Source organism: Notamacropus eugenii, chromosome 2, assembly GCF_028372415.1.
Source record: "Notamacropus eugenii isolate mMacEug1 chromosome 2, mMacEug1.pri_v2, whole genome shotgun sequence".
NCBI lineage: Eukaryota > Metazoa > Chordata > Mammalia > Diprotodontia > Macropodidae > Notamacropus > Notamacropus eugenii.
This window is the reverse complement of record NC_092873.1, coordinates 120700955-120724733: the sequence shown is the minus strand read 5'-3', so window position 1 is coordinate 120724733 and position 23779 is coordinate 120700955. Positions and strand designations below refer to the sequence as shown.

The following is a 23779-nucleotide window of genomic DNA, read 5'->3' as shown; positions in this document are numbered from 1 at the left end:
ACCCCAAATGGGGTGATGAAGAGTTGGAGACAACTGATAAATGATTGAACAACAACAGTTATCTTGCTTTGTTGATGTCACTTCATCTAATTCGACAAATAATTATTTAAGTACCTGCTCCATCCAAAGCTATATGCTAAGGGTGACATCGTACACTTCTTGGACTTCTCCTTTGACCCCTCATATTCTGCCATGGATTTTACTTATCTCTTTGTGTCTTAGCACCCCTTTTTAAATTGAGACTATTCTAATGTTTTTTTTATCTTAGCTAGATTGACTCAGTTATTGATACTCAATACCTTCTCAACTCTCTCAGTTGCCTTTCCTCTCTGATTAGAGATCTGGAGATCAGAGCAATAAATCTCTTCCAAAGAATTCCTTTACAGAGGGCTCAGAATTTTCCCAGTAACTACATTTTCCATCAGTGGCCCTGCTTGGTTTCAGCTCCACAGAATACCATGCTCCCTGGCACACTGCCCAACCACAACATCTCCCTTCCTGGTGCATGGCCTGTCCCCTTTCCTGTTTCCTTTTCTGCAATGTCTGTCCCCATTAGATTGTAAGCTCTTTGAGGGCAGAGACTATCTTCTTTTTTCGTATTTGTATCCTTATACTCTGTGCACAGCACATAGTAGGTGCTTAATAAATGTTTCATGAATTGATTGGAATTTTAGCAATAAATATATAATCCTATTACTCCAGGTTATAAACTGAATTTTGTCTCTCCCAGTAGACAGTGAGCCCCTAGAAAGTAAAAACTACTTTTTGCTTTTCTGTGCATTCTCAAGCACTTAGCATAGAAGTGTGTGGATATTTTTTCTTAAAAAATTAGTAAATCTCATTTATCAATTTCTTTTCTGGTCATATACCTATTTTTAAATAAAGATTACAAGAATTCAGATTTATTGAACCTTTCTGGAGGTGTAGATTTTGGAGAAATAGGAACTTACTATACAAAGAGACTTATAAATATAAATGTGGCTTGTTATAAATAAAGCAGATGACTGAACAGATCATAGACTAAGTTTCCAGCCTGAGGAGTGTATATTTACATGTGCACATATATAAATGTATATATTTTTAGGCTTCCCCACCCTTCAGCTGGTGCTCCTTAATTCTCAAGATATCCCCTTCTCCCTCCTCTTTCTTCTGTCCCCCAAAATAACTACCACTCCCACTTTTCTCCACCCTGAAATTCCCTAGTAACTTTCCACCCAGTTCCAAATCCAAACTAAACACTCAACCCATATCAGCTAATGATTATCTTTCATTTCACTATCTTAGAAATTTTTGATTCCACCAACTCAGAAACTCAACATAGGCTCATTAACCTGAAAAAGGACCTAAAACACTGTGTTAAGGTTACCGTTAAGGGAGAGAGGTGACATTTAGGCTAGAGTTTACTCCTTTGGATTCTTCTGATTCATAAAGGATGATGGAAAATAAAAGCACACATGCACTCATAAAACTACCCAAGGGGCTTTGTCTTTGTAAGCTAAAGATGACAGAGAGAGAGAGAGAGAGAGAGAGAGAGAGAGAGAGAGAGAGAGAGAGAGAGAGAGAGAGAGAAAGAGAGACAGAGAAAATTTGTTCTGCACACAGCAGGTACTTTATAAATATTTACTGACATAAATAAAATGCTATTCCAAAAGACATGATAAAAATATTCTTTATAGCTGTATTAATACAATTAAACAAATCAGTCTATACAGTCTACTATAATGCTTTCTTTGAAAATGCAAATTTGTCCCAATGCAACTGATTTTGAGCACAACTTGAATTTTGAGTTTGCTTAAATGCAATTTCTTCCTCAAGAAACATCGAGAGAACACAGAAAACATGACTACTTCACAACAGCTCACAAGTTGCAACTCTTCAGAAGCCTATTTGTGTATGCAAACTTCAGGTCTTTATCAAGGTAAAGTGCCTATTTATGGTACGTCTTCTGGTGCAGCAGGAATTGTGGGTGGAGGAGGACTGGTTTGTCCTATCCAGTCCCCCACATTCCACCATGACTCAGGGCTCCAACCTCAGAGCTATAGCCTATTGAGGCTCCACCCTCCAGTCTGGACCAGTGGAAATTGGAGCACAGGTTGAGTAGCAGCTGAGACAAGGGATGCTATTACTATGAAGGGCACTATTTATATATTTGTCAACCAGTTAACATGTATAAAACTGTGCTACACTTTTTAGTAGGTTCCTATCTCTTTTTTAATGTGTTGCTGAAGAAATTTTTGAGTACTGTGCCCTTATGTTCATTTTTCCCATGAGCTCTGCGGTTTTTATTGCTCCACTGTGCATAGCTCAGTTCTCTGGGGGAACTCATGTGTCAAGTTGGAGCAGGCCTCTAACTTGATATTATTATATTATAAAATATTATAATAAATGTTATAAAATATTTTAAAATATTTCAAAAAGAATCACCTACATATAATTATTAAAGACTGGTTTTAGTATGCAGTAAAAAAAAAAAAAGGAACTCAGAGATGGAGAAAGAGAAGGAAACAAAAAGGACAATAGGAGAAGAAATCAACCCTGAAACAGTATGAGCAAAAATTGTGGCAAACTCATAACAAGAGAGCTTTTTAAAAAGTTGCTGTCTCTGGTCACCAGACGGAGGAGTCAGCTTATTATGGCTGCATAAAATAGTTATTATACTTCAAGATCTGAATGAGACTCAACTCTATCTGGAACATGGTTCTTATATTTAGTAATAATAAGAGAAAAACACCTATCACATGCCAACAAAACAACTTGTAATACTTAAGAGAGACATATAAGTATAGCTTTTTATGCTGCTTTTACATCAACTATCACAGGAATCTTAAGAGCAGTAAGTAGTTTAAATTACTCCAAAGCATTTGGCACCCTACAAAGTGCTACAGAAATATATGCCAATTATAAAAACAGATCTCAGAATTTACCCAGACATTTGTTGAATTCTAAGTAGGCGAGGTAGATATAGATAACAAGGTTCCCAAATATCAGGGTACTCTATCAAGTCAACAAGCAGGCATTTATTAAGGACCTACTATGTACTAGGTACTGTGTTAAGCTCTGCCCCTTCCCACTAACCTACCCCCTGTATTTCCCCCCCAAAAAAAAACAGTTCCTGCTTTCTAAGACTTCACAGTCCATTTGAAGAAATGATTGATAATTTTATCTTATAAAAAGCAAAATAAACAGTGTCTGAAAAAAATCTTCCTTCAAATGTAGATTTCCATTACTCCTCCTCAGTTTGGCAAGTTATTTTTTTTTTACTTATAAAGCATAAGTGAGTTTGCATTTTGTTTTATGTTGTTAAAAAGTTGTTATCTACCTGAGGCAACTCAGACAGCTGATTTCCATCCAACCAGAGATCTTCAAGGTGTAGGAGTGCTCCAATTGTTTCTGGCTAAAAGTAGTCAAAATACAGTTATGGTCAAGAGGAAAAAAACAGACTACAGTGATTAGTCATGAACTAAATAAAACAATAGTTTACATTTGTCATCAATTCTAGCATCATAAAATACATTCAGTGTATCTTTAGTAAGAAAAAGTCAAAGAGCAATGAGTAATCTACCCAAAGATAAAATGGAAGAAGATTTGGTTCATAATTAGATTTGCTCTGAAATAGTGATTTCCCTGGATTTGGTTGAAAAATACTGAGATTCTACCACCAGTATGTTCCCATTAGCATCCAATGCTCATTCTACTTCATGCTCAATCATCAGTACTTCTCTGCTTTCATAAAGCTTCAGGGTTTCCATTTACTACTTCCTTTGCTTTTCTACTTTAAAATGCCAATTCCCATTCCCATCCACTGTGATCAACTCTTATCCCAACTCCTTCACCCAATTGAATGGTAAACCCTGGCTTACTAATAGCATCTTCCATCTCTTATTCATAAACTGGATGAATTGTGGCAGATTCCTCAGTGGCCCTGGCTCACCCATGAAAGTTAAAAGAGCTATTTATCCGCGAATGAAGTGTGACATTTAACATGTATGAACATTTTAAGCCTCCATCTTCTTTCCACAAATGCTTACCAAATTATAGAGTTCATTGTTTCCTAAATCAAGTTCCTTTAGCCTCTGCAGCTGGGTGAGAGATCTGAGAGAAATAGAGCCAAAAGGAGAAGCAACATCGGTTGGAATAGGAATCAACAGTAAAAGCATTTTCCATGCTTATGCTAGTTCTGAAAAATGTGTTTCAGAATATATTATTAGTTACAAACTATCAAAAACAGAATTGGAAAGTGAAGGCTGTTGTCCCCCACTTTATTCTCCAAACAAATACACAACCTTTTAGGACAAGGTACTGCTTTTCACAAGTCATTTAGCATGAGATGGCATTAAAATGGGAGCATCTGCAGGAGTGGGACACCACCAAAACGCTCCAGTGTTACCATAGAGAGGCAGCTTAATAATTCAGCATCCATCACCTTATTACAATTCATTAGGCAAGGGCAAAGAAGGGGCCTATACGAAATCATTTTTTAAAATGCATCACATCTGGCAATGGGTTATCTTTACATGAAAAAAATTCTCTCTATTCAATATCCCTTCCCAAGTCCCCTGGAAACTCACTCAGGCAAATACGTAAGTAGATTCTCTCTTAGTTCCAGTGAAGCCAGGTTATAGAGGCTGGAAATTAAGCATGGAAAAGAATAAGCAAAATTCTTGAAATCCCATTTCCCTCCTACCTGAATCTGAAGGTCTTAATGAAACAGTGTAAGGTGGTACAGTGGGTAGTGTGCCAAGCCTGGGGTCAGGAAGACATCTTCCTGAGTTCAAATCTGGCCTCAGACACTTGCTAGCTGTGGAACCATGGGCAAGTCATTTAACTTTGCGTGCCTCAGTTCCTTATCTGTACAATGAGCTGGAGAAGGCAATGGCAAAACACTCCAGAATCTCTGCCAAGAAAACCCCAAATAGGGTCACAAAGAGTCAGACACAACTTAAATGACTGAACAACAAAATAATTGTAATAGCCCGGGGGGGGGAGAGAGGAAGATAACACCTCTTTTATAACCATTAAGGAATAAAAATATCTATTCTACACTTCATAATGGTAAAACATTAGTCACTTTTCTGAAAGTATGCAGGGCACAAATCCTCAAGAAATAAGTAATAGAGCATATGATTTTATTTATAATGATTCCAAGACACCCCTGGAACAAACATCTCATGCTTCTAACATGTGAATACTCCCATCAATACAACCACCCTGGAGACAGAGATAGAAACACAACATGTGTTTCTGATGGGTTACTTTTTTTTTTTTAAACATGCAAATGATGTGTCGTGACTATAAAAAATAATAATGCTTTTAATCTCACAGGGCTCAGGGCAATTCATATATGTTATTGTACTTATCCAAATAATGGTCAGATATTATCTCTGTTTTAGAAGCATAGACATTGAGGCCCAGAGAGGTTAAATGCTTTCTCAAAGATTGTATGCCAAAAAAAAAAAAAAAAAAAAGTGTAGCAGAGCTTAGAGAGGAACTTGGTTTTAAAACTCAAAATATAGGCTTTTTCTAAGTAGATTCTGCTCTCCTACCCAGAAAGATGGAACAAGGCATTGTCTGTTTGCAACAGGGAGGAGAAAGGATAAAAATCACTCCCCTTACTTGTTGATTCTAGAAATGAATTTTAATGGCTACTGATAACCAAAAACATGCATTTCTATAAGATGTTATAAGCAATATGATTTAGTATATTAAAATATATAGTCTACCCAACTTTGGACCCTCACAACTTTAGGATATACTGTACCCTAAGTTGTACATTCACCCTACCAGTTCCAGCTTTTACAATATTACCACTGAAAAACTCAGATAATTCAAGCTGTTATTTGTGTGCATACAGAACACAAGAAGCCAAACATTATCCTAACACTATAATCTGTCTTAATCCTTTATCCTCCCCTCTCAAAACAAAATATAAACCAGATACTGAGCCTACAGAGAAAACTGGTTACACCACATCAGAAAATGTGAATTTGACTTGAATGATCAGGATATAGAAATTCTTTAAATCTCAATTTAATCCCAGGCTATAAATCTATTATTTAAAAGGCTAACTGCAAACTGAAATGTACCATTAACATTTTTAGGCAGAGTGAATGAATACAGCTCTTAATGATCACAATTACTGGAACTTGGCAAAAAAAAAAAAAAAAGTAGGTCCTATTACATGGGGCAAACCAAAGCATTAACAATATGTTACTTAATCCTCTCATTGCTTTTCAAATAATTTATCCTTAAAAAAAATTATCAAGATTTCTATTGACAAATGGTAGGCAAGCCAACAGAGCAAATGCAATTCTGCACAGAGCTTGGAAGTTTCATTCCCCTAAAGTGCTCTGTGATTATCTCCAGTTTATATGGTATGGCCCTTGTTCACACATAGTTGCTTGTATGTTGTCTCCCCATTAGACTGTGAGCTCTGTGAAAGCAGGAATTGGTTTGTAGCTTTCTTGGAATCCCCAGGGTTTAGTGCAGAACCTGGCACATAGTAGGCATTGATAAATGTTTGCTGACTTGACTGAACTTTCAAACATTCATTATAGTTGTTCTTAAGTCATAGTGTTTTTTAGGTGGGGTTTTAAGGCAAGAAAATAATCTAGTATACATTATACTATATTTGTCCAAAATATGTCACCTTCAAATACAGATCACAGCCAGAAAATAAGATCACTGAAATGTAAAAATATGTAACTATGTTGAAAAAAACAGCACCAATTGTAAGTCATATTCAGTGTCATATAAGCAATATTTGGGGAAAAGTGACCCATACTGGACTGATACCGCAGCAGTCTAAAATAATCTGCAATACTTACAGGCAAACAAAGTCTTAAAAGAAAAATATAACATAAGAACTAGAAATCTGTGGAGTTAATTACATCCATGAAGTTTTGAAAAACTCATTTAATGTCTAACTAGTTTTACACAGGAAAGAATAGTCATTTAATGTTTATGTGATGCCACATTTACAAAATCAGTCGTAGGATTCTATCGTTTTGAGATGGAAGGGAATTTTGAGCTCATCTAATCCAACCCTCATATTTTACAGCTGAGGAAGATTAGGCCCAGAGCATGTGAGAGAGAGCACGCTCGCATGCGCATACACACACACACACACACACACACACACACACACACACACACACACACACACACACACACACACACACTGAAAGGTATTATAGATAGATGGATTTAGAGTCCAGAAAAACTGGACCTGACTTTCTAGCAAGTGTGATTCTACACAACCAACTCAAATTATCAGAGCCTCTATTTCCTCATTTGTCAAATGGGGATGATAAAAGCTGCAGAACTTAATTCAGAGGGTTATTTCAAGGCTCAAATAAGATCATGAATACAACATGTTTGGCAAACCCCAAAGTTTCAGTGATAGCTATCATTAATTATCATTACACAAACAAACTCTTTAATAGCAAGCATTTTATAATGTTTGATGTCCAAAATCTCTACTTTTAAAATGCGACTACTTTGCTCAACTCATTTGAATTTTTTTTATAAACAATAACCAAAAAAAACCAGTTATAATTCTGTCTTTGTTAAGAACTTGATAAAACCCCCAAATTAAATAAACATATACCTTAGTATTCTTGACTGAAATGTCAAAGTAGCTACAAGGAAGGAAGAAGAAAAATATTTTGAAAAAAAAAAGTGGTTACAGGCATAAGAAACAAGCAAAAGCCAATGGCTGATAAGCTAAACAGAAGCATACTTCTGGATACTTCTTTCTAGAAGACAGTCATGTACTCAATATTGCAAGCAGCAAAGGTTATCACAAAAAAATTTAATTTTTTATTATTTTGAGAAGAAACAACTGGTTACCCATAAAGAAGTCATTTCTGAGGAAACTATGCATGGTAAAGGACCAGTTTACTAGAACAAGGATTGAAATCAATACAAAAGCAGAAGAAAAATGAAGAGACATGAAGTTTAACTGAGGGAATGCCTCATTTAAAACAAGCCATTAATACAAAAAAAATGGATAATGGAGTAGACAATGACATACTCTATCATCATTTCCTAAGGAAATTTAAGTAAATGAATAGTAAGGCACCACAATGAAAAGACTCAAATAGCCTAGAAATTACCTGTTCTGCAAACCCTGTTCTTGCTCAGCAGAAATGTAGGCTAGCCAAAGGCAATGCTAACTTAGAATACAAACTAATTTGTAAAATCTTATGGAATAAGACAGTAGAAGATTATGAGCAGATCAATGCATAATAAGAAAGTGATCAAGGAAAATTAGGAGACAGAATTGCTTGGGACCTGAAGTCTAATCATCCTAGGGACATTAAGGGATAAAAATGAAAAGATGGACAAAAAACAAAAAAGAGAGAGAGAGAAAAAAATATCAGGAAAAATTTCTATAACAAATTCTTTCCTCAATCAATTGTATTTCTATTCTCTGGCAGCTGGGTGGTGCAGTGGATAGATCACCAGTGCAGGAGTCAGGAGGACCTGAGTTCAAATCTCACCTCAGACACTTGACACTCACTAGCTATGTGACCTTGGGCAAGTCACCTAACCCCAACTGCCTCATCCTAGGTCATCTCCAGTCATCCTGTTGAATATCTGCTCACTGGATTCAGGTGGATCTGGAGGAGAAGTGAGGCTGGTGACCTGCACAGCCCTCCCTCACTCAAAACAAAGTCAAGTGCAAGTCATGTCATCATTTCTCTGATGGCATGGTCTTCGCCAATGAAGGATGAGCAAACATATTTCTATTCTAATATCATCTCCAATATGTTACACAATGAAGTAGAAATGCTTGTTAGGAAGAAGTCTGTGCTGAAACTGTCAATTTGGAGGATACCGAGGGAGTGATTTTTAAGACAAATAAAAGAGGGGACAATGTTCCACTCTTTGGGGGAGGTGGGGAGAGAATTCAAGATTTTTTTCTTACTTAAAAACAAGATAAAAATACCAATGCCTACTCTCTCACCACTTCAAATTTGTAATGGTAATAACTTACATGTGATTTGAGGGTACCTTTGACAAATATCTAAGAAGGGAATCTGGCTTTCACAAATAATACTCATCATCCACATCTTTATGGTCACACAACTGTCTAAAAGGAAAAGCAACCATAAGATCCTACTATACTTAGTGCTTGCTGACTTAAAAAAATTATTAGAGTAGGTAGAATAAATTTTGGTCTTAAAGGTTATGCTCCAACAAGGTGTCTCCTATCCTTATGTCAAAGCCACATAACATTCCTTGAATGTAACAGATAACTTTAATTTTCTGATTAAAATAAAGCCAGCATAAAATAAGCATACAGAGATTGTATGCTCGCCAAAGGTACTTCACACTGTCAAGGGGTATACCCAGCTTGGAGCCCAAATGAAAGAAGAATTCCCTATAGATAATGAAGTCTTCCATTTATTCCTCTTTGAAGATGGCATTATACTGAGTGCACCAAGTCCCAGAAGATCATTCTGAATGAGAAGCAAAACTTATCAAGAGAGTTCAAAGTATCCATACTCAAAAACCAAGTGAATGAAGAACAGCTATTGTCCTGATTATAGCATCCACTTGGATGCACAAATAGAGCTGATCTATCAGTACAAACAAATGAGACAGAAACTAAGCATAAATAATGAACGGAGCCCCCAAAAAGGAAAAGGCAAGCAGGTCACACTGCCTTTGGAAAACTGCATAATGCAAATTTATCCCAGAAATAATAGCCTAACTTTTAACATCAATATTCTTCCAGTGATTATGACTCACACGGATGTGAGTCATAAATGACATAGCCTCCACAGAATTAAAGTTGTGGTCTATCCAAAAAGGAGAATGGTACAAAGAAGGCAAGAGAAGACTGCAACAGATTAACAATGAAGAGCTACACAGCAGAACTGGTATAAAAGAGAAATACATGATCCCCAAAAAGGAAGTGAAAGAGTCACAGAGCAAGGGTGAGGGATGGATAACCTATGGGCAGCCCACCTGCTCTGCTGGTACCTGCGCAATGTCAAGAGGTTTAGACAGAGGCTCCTTGCACATTTTGGAAGGACATGTACCAAGGGCAAACAGGACGTAGACAATTTGCAATCTGTACTGCTATAGGAAATACTCACATCACATATCCCAAATGACGGAGTAAATACCACCTGTTGATATCTCCCTTGTATATGTATAAATAATACAAGATTCCTTGAGAGATGTAAACAAACTTTGTTTAATGATCATCTGATGATTAATGTCAAGTAAGACATAAAACAAGGTTTTATATGATAACTTTAAGCATTTGCCATGTCACTATCATGGGAAATGTGTTCAAATGGGAAAAGATTCCCTGTAAATGATGTGGGTCCTATTTGCATATTGTATTCAAGTAAAATTAAAGTTGAAACTAAATGGAATTTATATTTGCTTTTGGAGAATCTTTACTTTGCAAGCTTTTCATCTCAAGCCTTCTGATGTTTCCCACTTAAAGCAATGGAAACAATTGGCCCAGAAAAATTATTTTCCAATGGAAAATCTTCTGGTAAAATGTTCTGAGATCTCTTATCCTCAGGAAAGTTAGGAACTGAAGGGCAGGTATGATGCTGGGAACAAGAAATAGAAAATACACAGGGATTAACTATAAGTACCACATTCTCATCAGTAATAGCTACCACCTACACCCAAGAATCTAGAATGGCTTAGAATTGTCCTCAGTCCAGAATCTCTCAATGCCAGTACAAAACTGAGGATTTTATGATCTAAACAATTCCAAACCCAGGTTTCCACCTATGAAACTGCCCGGTCTCTCCAAAAGATTCTTTCCCTTAACCTCAATTTGGTTGAAGCCAAGCTAATCTATAAGACTGGCAATTTAGCTCAGCCCAGAGGCAAGATAAAGGTAGGCAGGTAAATATGTGAACAGGGGAGGATGGTGGAGTGCAGGGATTTGGACAGAACCTGTAATTTCATTGGTATAAAGGACACCCAGAAATTCCTTCTATTAATGAAGGTCAGCACCTTCTCTGTAACTTATAGTATTGGAGAGTTGCCTAGAATATTGAGAAATTACATGACTTGCCCAGGGTTATAAATCTAGTATTGAGAACTTTGAACCCAAGTCTTGCTACACCAAGCTGTCATTAACTAAGTTCAACAGAATTTGTCAGAGGTGAAACTTGAACTCAAAATCTTCAAGGACAGCTTTCCATTCACTAAGTGACAACCTTACTCCTTACTCCTAGGGGAAGGGAGGAGACAGAAAGAAGAAGAAGGAAGAGGGAGGGAGAGGGAGAGGGAGGGAGGGAGAGAGAGAGAAAGAGAAAGAGAGAGAGAGACAGAGAGAGACAGAGACAGAGACAGAGACAGAGAGAGACAGAGGCAAACAGAAGTAAGGAAGGAGATAGTCAAAGTCCTTTTAATTTTACCAGTCACCTCTGTTGGAATATGATTCGTAGAGGTGAGAGAAAACCAGCAAGTCTGTCTAGCAACTTTGTAACTACAGAAGCAGAGACTTGGATGATGCCATGCCATGAAGCTAACTGACTGAACTTTTCCACCACATATACGTCAACTTCGGAAAATGACAGTGACATGTACCCATGTTCAAAAGTTTCCATTGTCCTCTACAAAGAATATGACTTTATCCATTTTCCTTGCCCTTGCTCCCTATTCCCTTGCTCCACACCCAAATAATTTAAAAACTTCTTAGGACACTCTAGAACTTAATGTTTACACAGTTTGCAAAAGCAATTGCAAAAGTTTCAATATTTCTTAAATAAGATTGTAGGCCAAACTATAATCTTAAGGTTCTATTTCCAGGTTTGGATGAAGTGGTTTATTTTAAAGAATTTACATCTGTTCCCCACTATGTTTAAAATATTTTTAATCCACTTGATTTTTTTTTTCCATTTTGGAAGCCAAAAAATCTTGGAGAACTGGAAAGTCAAAGAACAGTAGACAGCATACACAAACCATACACTAAAAAACATTAAACTATAAGAAATTCAACAAAAGCCTTTTAAAAGCAGTAGATTTTTTTTCAAAGAATCTCTTTTTTTTTTTTGGAGAAAGTTATTCATGCTTACCCATTACACCATTGGCCAATTAGTTGTTTCAAATTGAAAGTGAAAAAACAGAGTGCTACCAGTTTTGAATTTCCATTTGATGATTTTGCTTGAAAAATATAAAAATAAAATTCTGATATGTTTTTATTTTTGAAACAATAACCATTTCATGACAAATTCTAAGCCACAGGAAAGAATGTTTTTACACATGGCAAAAGTCCTCAGAAAGGAATTTCTCTCTCTCTCTCTCTCTCTCTCTCTCTCTCTCTCTCTCTCTCTCTCTCTCTCTCTCTCTCTCTCTCCTCATAGTATACTTAAGTGGCCAAGTCAGACTTTGGCTATGCTAACATCTCAAAGAACCTGCATCTTATTAGCTAGAGTAGTGAAGTTCTCACAGTGCAAGTCTGAAAAAATTCAGGTTATCATTCCCAAAGGCAGTAAGAGCCTAAAATTCCTACTGTTCCTCTCCAGTTCAATCAGCCAAAAATTACTGGGCCAGTTCACTTGGGAAATCCTTCTCCTTATGCAGAATCCTCACAACTAAATGTTCAAGAATGCTATTCTTAGACAAGAACATGTAATTAAGCAATGAGGAGTGTATCCTAAACAAGTGGAGCAGAAATGACTTTCAAGAACAGGTTAACTTCCCTCTGGATGATGAAGTTGGGTAGTTAACTTTCTCTGGAGCAAATTTAGGTCTTTAGCTTCATTTATTATTGACTTACAAAAAAACCACATTTTACAACACTATTTTGGAACAATGCTATTTTGGAATGTTTCAATCCATTCATAAGAGCAATGAAATGAGTCTGAACAATTGGAAGTCTATTCAGAAAGTATTACCCATCCAAGTTACACAAAAAGGAAATGTTGCACATTTCTGGGTAACAGAAACATAAAACAAGTTATTTTCAAGGGTGTCTGAAAATAAAAGTCTCCCATGAAGAATACTTTGATAGGTCACAGGCTGTAGCAAGGGTATACAATTACTCTTCCAGAACTTCTGAAGGAGGTAGAAAGACATCTTCAAGGCATATTTCTCTCCTCTAACAGCAGGAAGGAGTGTGGAAGTGGTGGTATTTTAAGTACTGTCACAGGCATCTATTTAGTACTTGAATGAGAGTGTGACATTGAAGAAGGTACACTACAAAGTGAATTTCAAAGCAAGATCTCTGTCACCTTGAAGTGTTAGGTGATCCAGAAACATTCATTCATTTATAGATGCACACACATACAAATATACATCGATACATACATATGTACATATGAGTATTTATACATAAAGACATAAACAAACAAGCTCAGCCATAGCAGCCTATAGAATGAAAGGAGCAAATCCATAAAACAGCAGCCACAGTCTGGATAGTGAAGGACTAAGGGAATGGCTGTTTTTCTTCTGATTTATCAGGAGGCTTCATGAATGGAGGTGGGGGATGTTAAGGGCTGCCTGATTAGTTTGGGTAGCTAGTAGAAGGATTAAGGGGCAGGTGGCCCTCCAGGTGTTTCAACCTAGCAAAAGCCTCTGAAAAACAAATTCTTGGTCCTGTTCCACAAGCAAAATCCTAGTAAGAAATTTCTGGGTGTGAGGTGAGTACTATAAAGAGTGCCTTCAGTTGGAGAGGAGAAGGAGAGAAGTTTCCGCTGGCCATCTAGGTACTTCCCATGCTAACTAAATATTCTTCCTCAACAGTTGCTAGACTCTGCTTTTTCTATGCTGTTGAAAGACTGGAAAGTACTGATGGTGCCTTCTAAATTAGATCCCCTCTAAATTAGGAACCCTGGGATCTTGGCCCCACCCATGTTATGTCTCTTTCCACAAAGCACAGCCACTGCAGTTATCAGTATGGTGTGGGCAATCTCCAACCATCTTCATGTCATGTCTCCCTGCTGTCTCACAGAAACAATATCCCACCTTCCAGTCCTGAAACCATAATTAAGTCAACACTACCAGGCTTGGAAAGCATGTCAATCAATGGCCTCAGGGTCCACTCAGCATCCCAGTGACTTCCCACATTAAGTCACTAGATGCCAATCTCTGTATCAGTAATCTTCTCATATTAGAACGTAAGTCCTTTTAAAGGAAGGAACCCTCTTGCTTTCTGTATCTGAATCCTCAGCAATTAACAGAGTGGCTGGCACTTAGTAAATGTTTAATAAATACCAGTTGACTGATTATACACTAAATTTTCTTGTCAACTTGTCAATTCACTAAGAGACTTCACTATTCAAAAGAATCCTACATGAAACAAATAATTATTGATGAATTTATCTGATGTATAAATGCAGGAATTCCTATATTGTATCTGTGCTATTAAGTAGCTTCATTAGGTTTCTTATTTTTTTTATTCCATTCACTCCACAATCTTTAAAATTAAATATCTATTAAGGACAAAGCACCATAAATATGCTTAAAAGAAGTCACATACATAAATTAGGATTCTATCAAGTCATATCAAGAAGTACCTATGATGTGCAGGACATTGTGCTAAGAACCAGGACACAAATCCAAGAAGGAAGAAACAGTACCTAGCCTTGAAGAACTTACATGGTAATGGTAGAAGATAACACATAAAAAGAAACTAAAAAGAGGAGTGGTAGCAAGGTAGACAAAGTCCACAGCACAACCTGGAGAAGAATGAAGACACAGCTGACCTGGGCATCCTCCTTAGAATGGAAGTTGTGGAAGAAACTAGTCAATCAGAGGCAGAGGCTGCAGGGACATAGAGTACTATCAATGTGAGTAATCCATGGGTAGAATGAACTTCCAGGGTGTTGAGGTTTCCATGGTTTCAAATGGTTCCCTTTTCTTTTAATCATTTATTGTCATTTTCCAGAGAAGCACAGTATCTAAGATAGCCTCTTTGTAAAGAAGAATTACACTTAATATTTTCCCAAAATCTTGAGATCACCTGGAGGATGCTAGTTGGGCATTGCTTTGTTGTTGTTTGGTTGGTTCTAAGTAAACAAGTACTTTAAGAAGAACTGGAGAGAGATATCAGAGGATCATGGATTTATCTGAAGTTATACGAACTAACAAGTCACAGCCCCAGTATTCTACAGACAAGGACCTTAAAGCCAAGAGTGGGAGAGATGACTTGCTCAGGGTCATACAAGCAGTAAGTGACAAAGTTAGGATGGAAGATGGATCAATCCTCTTGCTACAAAACCAATCTCCTTCCTATCGTGCCATGTAGATTGCTAGCCCCATTCCCTTCCTCCTTGGAAATCCCTGTGAGACAGGAGGGAGGAAGAAAGGTCACTTTTATATGATTGCATTCCACATTTTTCCCCCTCCCTCCCCAAAACAGCATGCTATCTGATATAGGTTATATTTGTACAACCACATTAAACGTATTTCCATATTATTCATGTTGTAAAAGAAGTCTCAGAACCAAAGGGAAAAACCATGAGGAAGAGAAAACAAAAAGAAACATTTTACACATTACACACAGACACACAGACACAAGACACAGACACACACACACACACACACACACACACACACACATACACACACAAAAGAAGAAACATAGTATGCTTCCATCTGCATTCAGATTCCATAGTTCTTTCTCTGGATGTGGAGAGCATTTTCCATCACAAGTCCTTTGGAATTGTCTTATGTCACTGTATTACTAAGAAGAGTGAAGTCTATCAAAGTTGACCCTCGCATAATGCTGCTGTTACTATGTACAGTGTTGTCTTAGTTCTGCTCACTTCACTCAGGATCAGTTAACATTAATTTTTTCCTAGGTTTTTCTGAAGTCTGACTGCTCATCATTTCTTACAATACAATAGTATTCCATTACTTCCATATACCACAACTTATTCAGCCATTCCCCAATTGATGGGCATCCCCTCAATTTCTAATTTTTTGCCACAAGGGCAGCTAGGTGGTACAGTGGATAGAGCACCAGTACAGGAGTCAGGAGGACCTGAGTTCAAATCTCACCTCAGACACTTGACACTCACTAAGTCATTTAACCCCAACTGCCTCATCCTGGGTCATCTCCAGTCATCCTGATGAATATCTGGTCACTGGATTCAGATGGCTCTGAAGGAGAAGTGAGACTGGTGACCTGAAGAGCCCTCCCTCACTCAAAACAAAGTCAAGTGCAAGTCATGTCATTATTTCTCTGATGGCATGGCCTTCTTCGGCAACAAAGGACAAACACACACAATTCTTTGGCACCACAAAAGTCTTTGTACATATATTTGTATATCTTTTATGATCTCTTTGGGATATAGACCTTGTAGTGCTATTGCTGAATCAAAGGGTATGCACAATTTTATAGCCCTTTGGGCGTATGGAACCTCTATTTTTTAAAGAAGATTCCAGACAAGACAACCTTCAGGTCTCCACACTTTACCACCAAACCTCTTTGCAAGCACCTCTTCCCTGCTACTCTGGTTTGATTTTTTGTTTTTTTGTTTTGTTTTTTTTTTGCTCTCCAATGTACTGTCTTCCCCTATTAGAAAATAAACTTAAGTGCAGAGACTGCCTTTGTATCCTCAGCACTTAGCACACAACCTAGAACATAGTAAGTGATTAATAAGTGCTTGTTAACTTCTGACAAAACAGGTTTCTACCACTAAGAACAACCCTTCCTTAAGATACTACATTTACTATCAAGGCTTCAACTCCTCCAATAATTTTCATGCAAACTTTTGCCCAAGTCTGCCCGTTTCACTGCTCCTATCCTGCTACATGGCTCACTCTCAAACAGTTTTATTGATGACCTGATACCAGCTCAAAGCAAACCTCCATAACTTCTCTAATAATAACAGGGACAAGAGCTCAAGTTTATTTGTATAGTGCTCTAAAGTACCTCCCTCAGAGAAGCCTTCTTAGGCAGATAATTTCTCCTTTGTTGTCAAAGAAGACCATGCCATCAGAGAAATGATGACATGACTTGCACTTGACTTTGTTTTGAGCCAGGGAGGGCTGTGCAAGATCACCAGCCTCGGCAGATGGGGAAATTAAGGTGCGGAGAAATTAAGTGATGAATTTGTATCTTCTGACACCAAGTTCAGTGTTCTTTTCATTATTTCATTATAGGTCACTCAATTTTCCCCACCACAGACACAGTTACAGGGATCAGTTTCATGTCAATAATATTTACTTTAAAATTTGTGGTAGCTAGAGTCTGAAAAATAGGGGCATGTGATACAATCTACCTTGGAAATGCTGAAAAACAGACAAGCATGGTTGGCTGGTATAAAATAGACAGTCTTATAAAAGAATAAAAATGTACTCAATGACCTAAGCTCCCATTCAGGTCTATAATGCAAACAGAGTCTGTATAAAGAACTTACTTGCCAATGTTTTCAGGTAGGGACTGGAGTGAGATGTCATTTACAGAAAGACATGTTAGATTCTGTAATTCAGGAAAGCTTTCTGGTAACCTAAAATAAAAAAACCCAGTTAAGTCAGAAGCTCTCCAAGTATTTGAAACAATCAACATAAATATCACAATTTACTTTAGAATAATAACCTAGGGTTTTTTTTGTTTTGTTTTAAAGAGAGGCAATCCAACTAAAGTAAAAAACAAAGTATTTTACAGACATATTCTTACCTTTAACCCCAGCACTCCTAGCAGTAGCAGTGAGGATTCAATGAATACTTATAAATTGTTTATTAGAAAATAATCAAAGATTAAAAACAAACAGGCTTCTAAAATGAAAATAACGGACATTTCTGTTGGGGATGGAAGCTCAATTCCATGTGGACAGTCTCGGGCGGGTAAAGGTGGGAACTTCTAAATCTTAGAGTTCTCATGAGGCCCCCCATGAAACACCAGGGAATCAAGGAGTGAGACCGAGCTATCTCGTGTATTTCCGCCTCTTCCCGTGAGAAACGTGATGGGAGGAGCATCCCCGCCCTCGAGACTGTCCTGGATCTGGGCACACCTATTGTTATCTAACAGGCACGGTATTCAGGTGCAAACTACGCGGCCGGAGAGCTTAATTAGGGTCAGGAAAGCCTGAAGGCGCTCTTAGCGCGGGAGGGGCCCTTACAGGACAGAAGGCCTCTTCCCTCTTTCCTCTCTTCGCTCTCCCCTCCCCCTCTCTCCCCACTTACACTTCTGCTTCCAATCTCTTACTGTAACATCTTTGCCTCCTTGGGAGACTTCTCTCTCCCTCCTAAGGAAGACTTCCCCCTGCACATGTAACCAGGACCCTGAATAAAGCCTAACCCTTGTTCGACTCCGGAAAGTCTCTTCTCTCATACGTTTATCCGGTTTGGCCAACCGAAGGCCTGGGACAGGTAAGGTAAGACTCGGGTAGCCCTCAGGCCTCTAGGCCTGGCACATTTCTTTGTATAGCACTTTTATATATGTAAAACACTTTACTTTTTTTTTTTTTTGCTTGAGACTCAGAGACTTGCCCATGGATGGCATAGCCAGTAAATACCACAGTCAGGATTCAAGCTCTGGTTTTCCTGATTCCAAGTCCAGTCCTCCATCCACAACAAAACAGTGAAGAAATTGTTTATATTTTAACCCCTAATTAGTACAAAATGTCTGAGTGAATTTTTTTTCTTTGATAGACTACTGACAGAGAAATATAGGGTAGCTATTGCAGGAAAATTGAGAATTCACTCAGCCCACAAGATTTTCATAAATCACAGAGCAAAGCCTTAGTCATTTTTCTTCCTGTGTCTTTCAATTCCAACTGCAAAACTACTGCTTCCTACAGTTGATAGGCTGACAGCCCATGACTGTCTTCTTTTTTCTGTTTTCAATTTACTTGTACAGGCTGCCAATCACCTGGGACAATTACTTGTTTTATAATGCTCTGCCAGAAGAAACTTCCTGTACTCCTCTTGCTCACAACAGGACTATGGACTCTTCAAATAAAAATATTCTGTACTTTGAAAATGTATAAAGAAACCCAAGTCTCAACATTTCTATGGTTACCAGTATGAAGAGGAAAAACCAACTTAATTGAAGGGGAAAAAAACACCACAAAAATTTCATTGTTCCTAAGCATTTTAAGATTTGTTTGCTTGCTAAAAAGTCCTTATATCCAATAAAACAATGTGTGGTTAAAAAACACTGAGGAAAATCACTTTAAAAAAAATTTTAGCTAACACTACTGTTTTTCGGGCAGCTAATTACACAGAAAATATTTGTTTCTTGTTGTTCCATTGTTTTCAGTTTCAGTTCAACCCATGTGGGGTTTTCTTGGCAAAGATACTGGAAAGGTAGGCCATGTCTTTCCCCAGTTCATTTTACAAATGTAGAAACTGAGGCAAATGGAATTAAGTGACTTGTCCAAGGTCACACAGCTAGTAAGTATCTGAGGTCAGATCTAAAGTTAGGAAGATGAGTGAGTATTCTTGACTCCAGGCCAGGCACTCTATTCACCACCCAGCTGCCCCTAAAATAAAAATATAGGAAGTAAAATATGAAATTCTTTAGAACAGCTCACTTTGACTTTAGATAGGGCTTTCTCATTTCCAAAATGCTTCTTCTCACCAAGAAAACATAATTCACCTACTGTGAGTCAGAAATATAATGAAGTGACTCTAGTCACACAGTTTTAAGGGTTGGAGTTTGAACTTCAACCCAGGTCTTCTGACTGCACATCCTGTTTTTTGATTCCATATCCCATTTATCACCTCTCTTAAGTGCAATTTTTATAACACCTGAAATGATGACCTTAATAATAAAAAAGTTACTCATATAATAAAAAAATGACATATAATAACAGATATGGGGCTTGGAGGGACCTTATAGATCAGCTCATCTAATTCTTTCTCCAGCCCACGCCCCATTTTTTACAGAGGAAATCAAGGTCTAGAAAGTAGAAAAGTCATCTTGGTGGTGACAAAGACAGAACAGAATCCAAACCCAATAATCTGCACTTTAATCTAGTGTTCTTTCCACTTCACCATACAATGCAATTTAACAAACATTTATTAAGCACTTCCTCTGTACAGAAAACTACTTTAGGGGATTAAAAAACAGCAGTCCTAAATCTCAAAGAACTTAAATTGGGGGAGAGGCGGACAACCTGGACTGAATTTGGTGTCAAACCAACCTAAGTTCAGATCTGCCCCCAGTACTAGCTGAATACAAGCAAATCACTTAATTTCTCTAAGGCTCAGACAGTTCTCTAAGGCTATAATCTATATGCAGACAGTGATCTGAGTTAGTGGAAAGAATTTCTACCAGGCGATAAAAATCACAATTTCTCCAGCTACTGGCATTGACACATTCCATGGTACCTGCTACAAATCTGGCAAGTTAAAGAGAGAGAAAAATTCTGAGATGAGTGAGGATGAACAACATTCTAGTCACATGAAAAAGCATGAAGGAAAAAGAGATAATCCTGGGTCAAATGTGATGAGTACAAAGAGAATGCAAGAGAAGAAGCACCAAGAAATCTTTGGAGAATCGAGTTGGAGCTAAGATTTATGTGCAAAGCTGAGAAACTTGCATTTAATACTCAAGGCTGAAAGGAACCACTAAAAGTTTCTGAAGAGGCCAGTGGTATTATCAAATCTATGCCTCAGGAAGGTGATTTAGAGAGCTTGTGCAGAAGGCAGACTGGAGAAAGGAGAAACTTGAAATAGGAGACCAATATTTATCATTTCTACCACACTGTGGGAAACAGTTCATAGTTCATACATTTGGAGCTAGAAAAGCTATTAGAGATTACCTAGTCTGGATCAGTTTACAGATGAGAAAAACTAAGGCCCAAGAAGTCAAGTGAGTTGTAAAATGACAAAACATGGCAGGGTGCAAAGTACGCTTGACTCGGAATCAGAAAGATTCAATACAAGGTTGGACAGCTACCTATGTGACCTTTCTCAAGTTACTTTTCAAGGCCTTTAAAATCTCTTTTCAGCTCTAAATCTCTTATCATAAGTGGCAAGACCTAGATTTAAAACCAGATCCTCAAACTCCAGAGTCACTTCTCTTTCCACCACAACATCTCCAAATGATTTGTTTTTAAGATGTCTGATAACAGGCAGCTTTCTGACTGACTGTCGCTATGACAGCAAGACATTTTCTCAAGACAGAAAAGGTAAAAGAAATATATTAGTAAAAAGCAAACACTCCTCAAAGGCAATCCATCCAAGGGCATAAAGACTTTATCTTCATTCACTTGAGAAAAGAGAAGTTTCAATTCAATTCCAACATCTGAAAACAACCAAAAAACAAAAACCACACACAGCATGTATTAGACATCTGCTTTGTGTTCCACCCTGGAAGGGTAAATACACATAAACAAAAAACAATTCTTACCCTCAAGGAACTTACATTCTACCCAGGCTCAGAGTGTATAAATAGTAAATGTTTCTTTTTTGGCCAGCAATCAAGAGGGTCTACCCTTCCCAGTTTGTTTTCCTTTATTTGTTGTATTAAAGGGGCCCTAGATTCACTTCTTAAAGAGGCCCATTCACCGAATGGGCCTTACCTCACTGTGCTCCTGGAAAGCAGCCAAGGTCTCCTACTGAACCCTGGGTCACCTCCAATTGTCCTGATGAATATCTGGCCAGTGGCTCTGGAGGAGAAAGTGAGGCTGGTGACCTTGTACAGCCCTCCCTCATGCAAATCAAAGTCAATTGCAAGTCATGTTATCATCTCCCTGATATCATGGTCCTCTCTGAGAATAAACCACACACAACTATGGCCACTAAAATCCCATGTATCAACTCCATAGATTTTAAAATAATGGCAAATTACTTACATTGTTTGTTGAGAGAAATGTCAGATTTTAAGGAAAATTAGAAAATGAATAGAAAACAGGGACTAAGACTAGACTTAAGATTTCATTGGTATGGAGGATTCCATCCTACCAATGCAGGTTGGTATCTTCTCTATAATTTATAGTCTAAAACAGTTACCTGGAGCAGTGGTGTCAAACTCATATGGAAACAGATCCCTTCAAGTGCATATTGATTTAGAAAACCACAAATTAACATTAATTAATTAATTAATTAAATTAATTTTATTGTAGCCTATTGCTATTTATTTTGTTAAACATTCCCAATTATATTTTAATCTGATGTAGAGCTCAGCAGACCCCAGCTGTCATTTGTCCAAGGTCACATACACAGTATGTTTCAGAAATGAACCCACATTTTCCTGATTTTGAGGATGATTCTCTAGCCACTACTCCACTCTATCTCTACGTATTTATATCCCAGGGGTTGGCAAAATAAAAGTTTTTTTTTTACTCTCAAGAAACTTGCCTTCTAGTCATCAATACAGCTCCACTAAAATTCAAATTCAATCTACTTGATACATTTAATTTTTTTCTAATTTTTAAAATATTTAAAATCATGGTAAATCACCTCCATTGCTTAAGAAGAATGTAATCGAATTTCAAGGGAAACTGGAAAATGAAGAGAAAACAGATGAAGGAGATGCTAGGTATTGTAAAGCAAAGATTCAAGAGTAAAAGAATGAACTTTGAACTCTGTTCTCCCAAGGTGCCTCAGGTCACTGGAGCAGCAAACTTGAGAAAAAGGAATCGACTGAGTCACAAACTTTTAGAATTAGAATAGACCTAAATTCAGACCATGATGCCTGTGGCTTATTATTTATTATTGAAAAATAACCAGGGAAAGTCAAAATAAGAAAAAAAAAACATTTCGGGAAAGGTATACATAATGGGAGGGAAAAGAAGGATGGACTAAAAAAAAAAAGCAACTTGTCATATATTTATGCTTGATAGAGGTCCAAGGGCTGAATTCCCTCTACAACAGCAAGGAGATACTGTATATCTATGGAGAGAGTAGGGAAAGGCGAAGATCAATGGAAAATTCTATCAAGCAGGGATCTTAAAAGAGAGATGATGAAGTAATAGGCAATGGATGTGAAAGGTCATGTTCATCCTTCATTGCTGAAGAAGACCACGCCATCAGAGAAATGATGACATGACTTGCGCTTTACTTTGTTTTGAGTGAGGGAGGGCTCTGCAGGTCACCAGCCTCACTTCTCCTCCAGAGCCATTTGAGTCCAGTGACCAGATATTCCTCAGGATGACTGGAGATGGCCCAGGATGCATTGGAAGACCTTGGGCCATCCCTTCCATTCCCTTCTTTCCGTCCCTTCCCTTCCCTTCCCTTTCCTTTCCTTTCCTTCCTTTCCTCCTTTCCATGTGAATGGCGATGATAAGATAAAGAAAGGAGCCTCAGTGGAAGACAGAAAAGAAGGCCCTTCTCAATTTGATTCTTCTATCACTATTCCAGAAACAAAAATATACACAGGAGTTAGGAAAACTTGAGTTGACATTTGGCCTCAGGCCCTTGCCAGCTGTGACCCTGAGCAAGTTGCTGACTCTGTGTACAACAGTTTCCTCCTCTATAAACTAGGGATAATAGCAACACCTATCTCTCAAGGGTGTTGTGAGGATAAAATAAGATAATATGTGTGGCTCAGACATTTAGACTCCCTAAACCTTAGTTTTTTCAATCTGTAAAATGGGGCTAATAATAGCACCTACCTCAAGGGATTATTTTGAGGATCAGATGAACAAATACAAGCTTTGCAAATCTTATAGTGTATTATTATTTTATTATAATTATTATTATCATTATTATTTACATTGCCCTTCCTAGTACCTCAGGATCAAGGTCATAGAAGACTCCTGGGGAATGAGCTTTAGAGTCAGGAGAAACCTGGCTTCAAATCCTGCTTCTACTACCAGTGATGTGACCATGGGCAAATCACTTAACTCAGTTTCCTTATCAGTAAAAAAGAGAATTAATATCCATAGAGTTTATC

At 37.7% G+C, this 23779-nt stretch overlaps 1 protein-coding gene across 2 annotated transcripts in view; it reads right to left on the bottom strand.

Moving 5' to 3' along the window:
- Positions 1 to 23779, bottom strand: part of LRRC1 (leucine rich repeat containing 1) — a 187274-nt gene that overhangs the window by 49792 nt on the left and 113703 nt on the right. For both annotated transcript variants that reach the window (XM_072642485.1, XM_072642486.1), the window contains exons 4-7: positions 17352 to 17441; positions 4569 to 4625; positions 4029 to 4092; positions 3320 to 3394 (exon numbers count right to left, since the gene is read on the bottom strand). In XM_072642485.1, coding sequence (XP_072498586.1) covers positions 3320 to 3394; positions 4029 to 4092; positions 4569 to 4625; positions 17352 to 17441 — 286 coding nt within the window. The remainder of the gene's footprint in view (positions 1 to 3319; positions 3395 to 4028; positions 4093 to 4568; positions 4626 to 17351; positions 17442 to 23779) is intronic.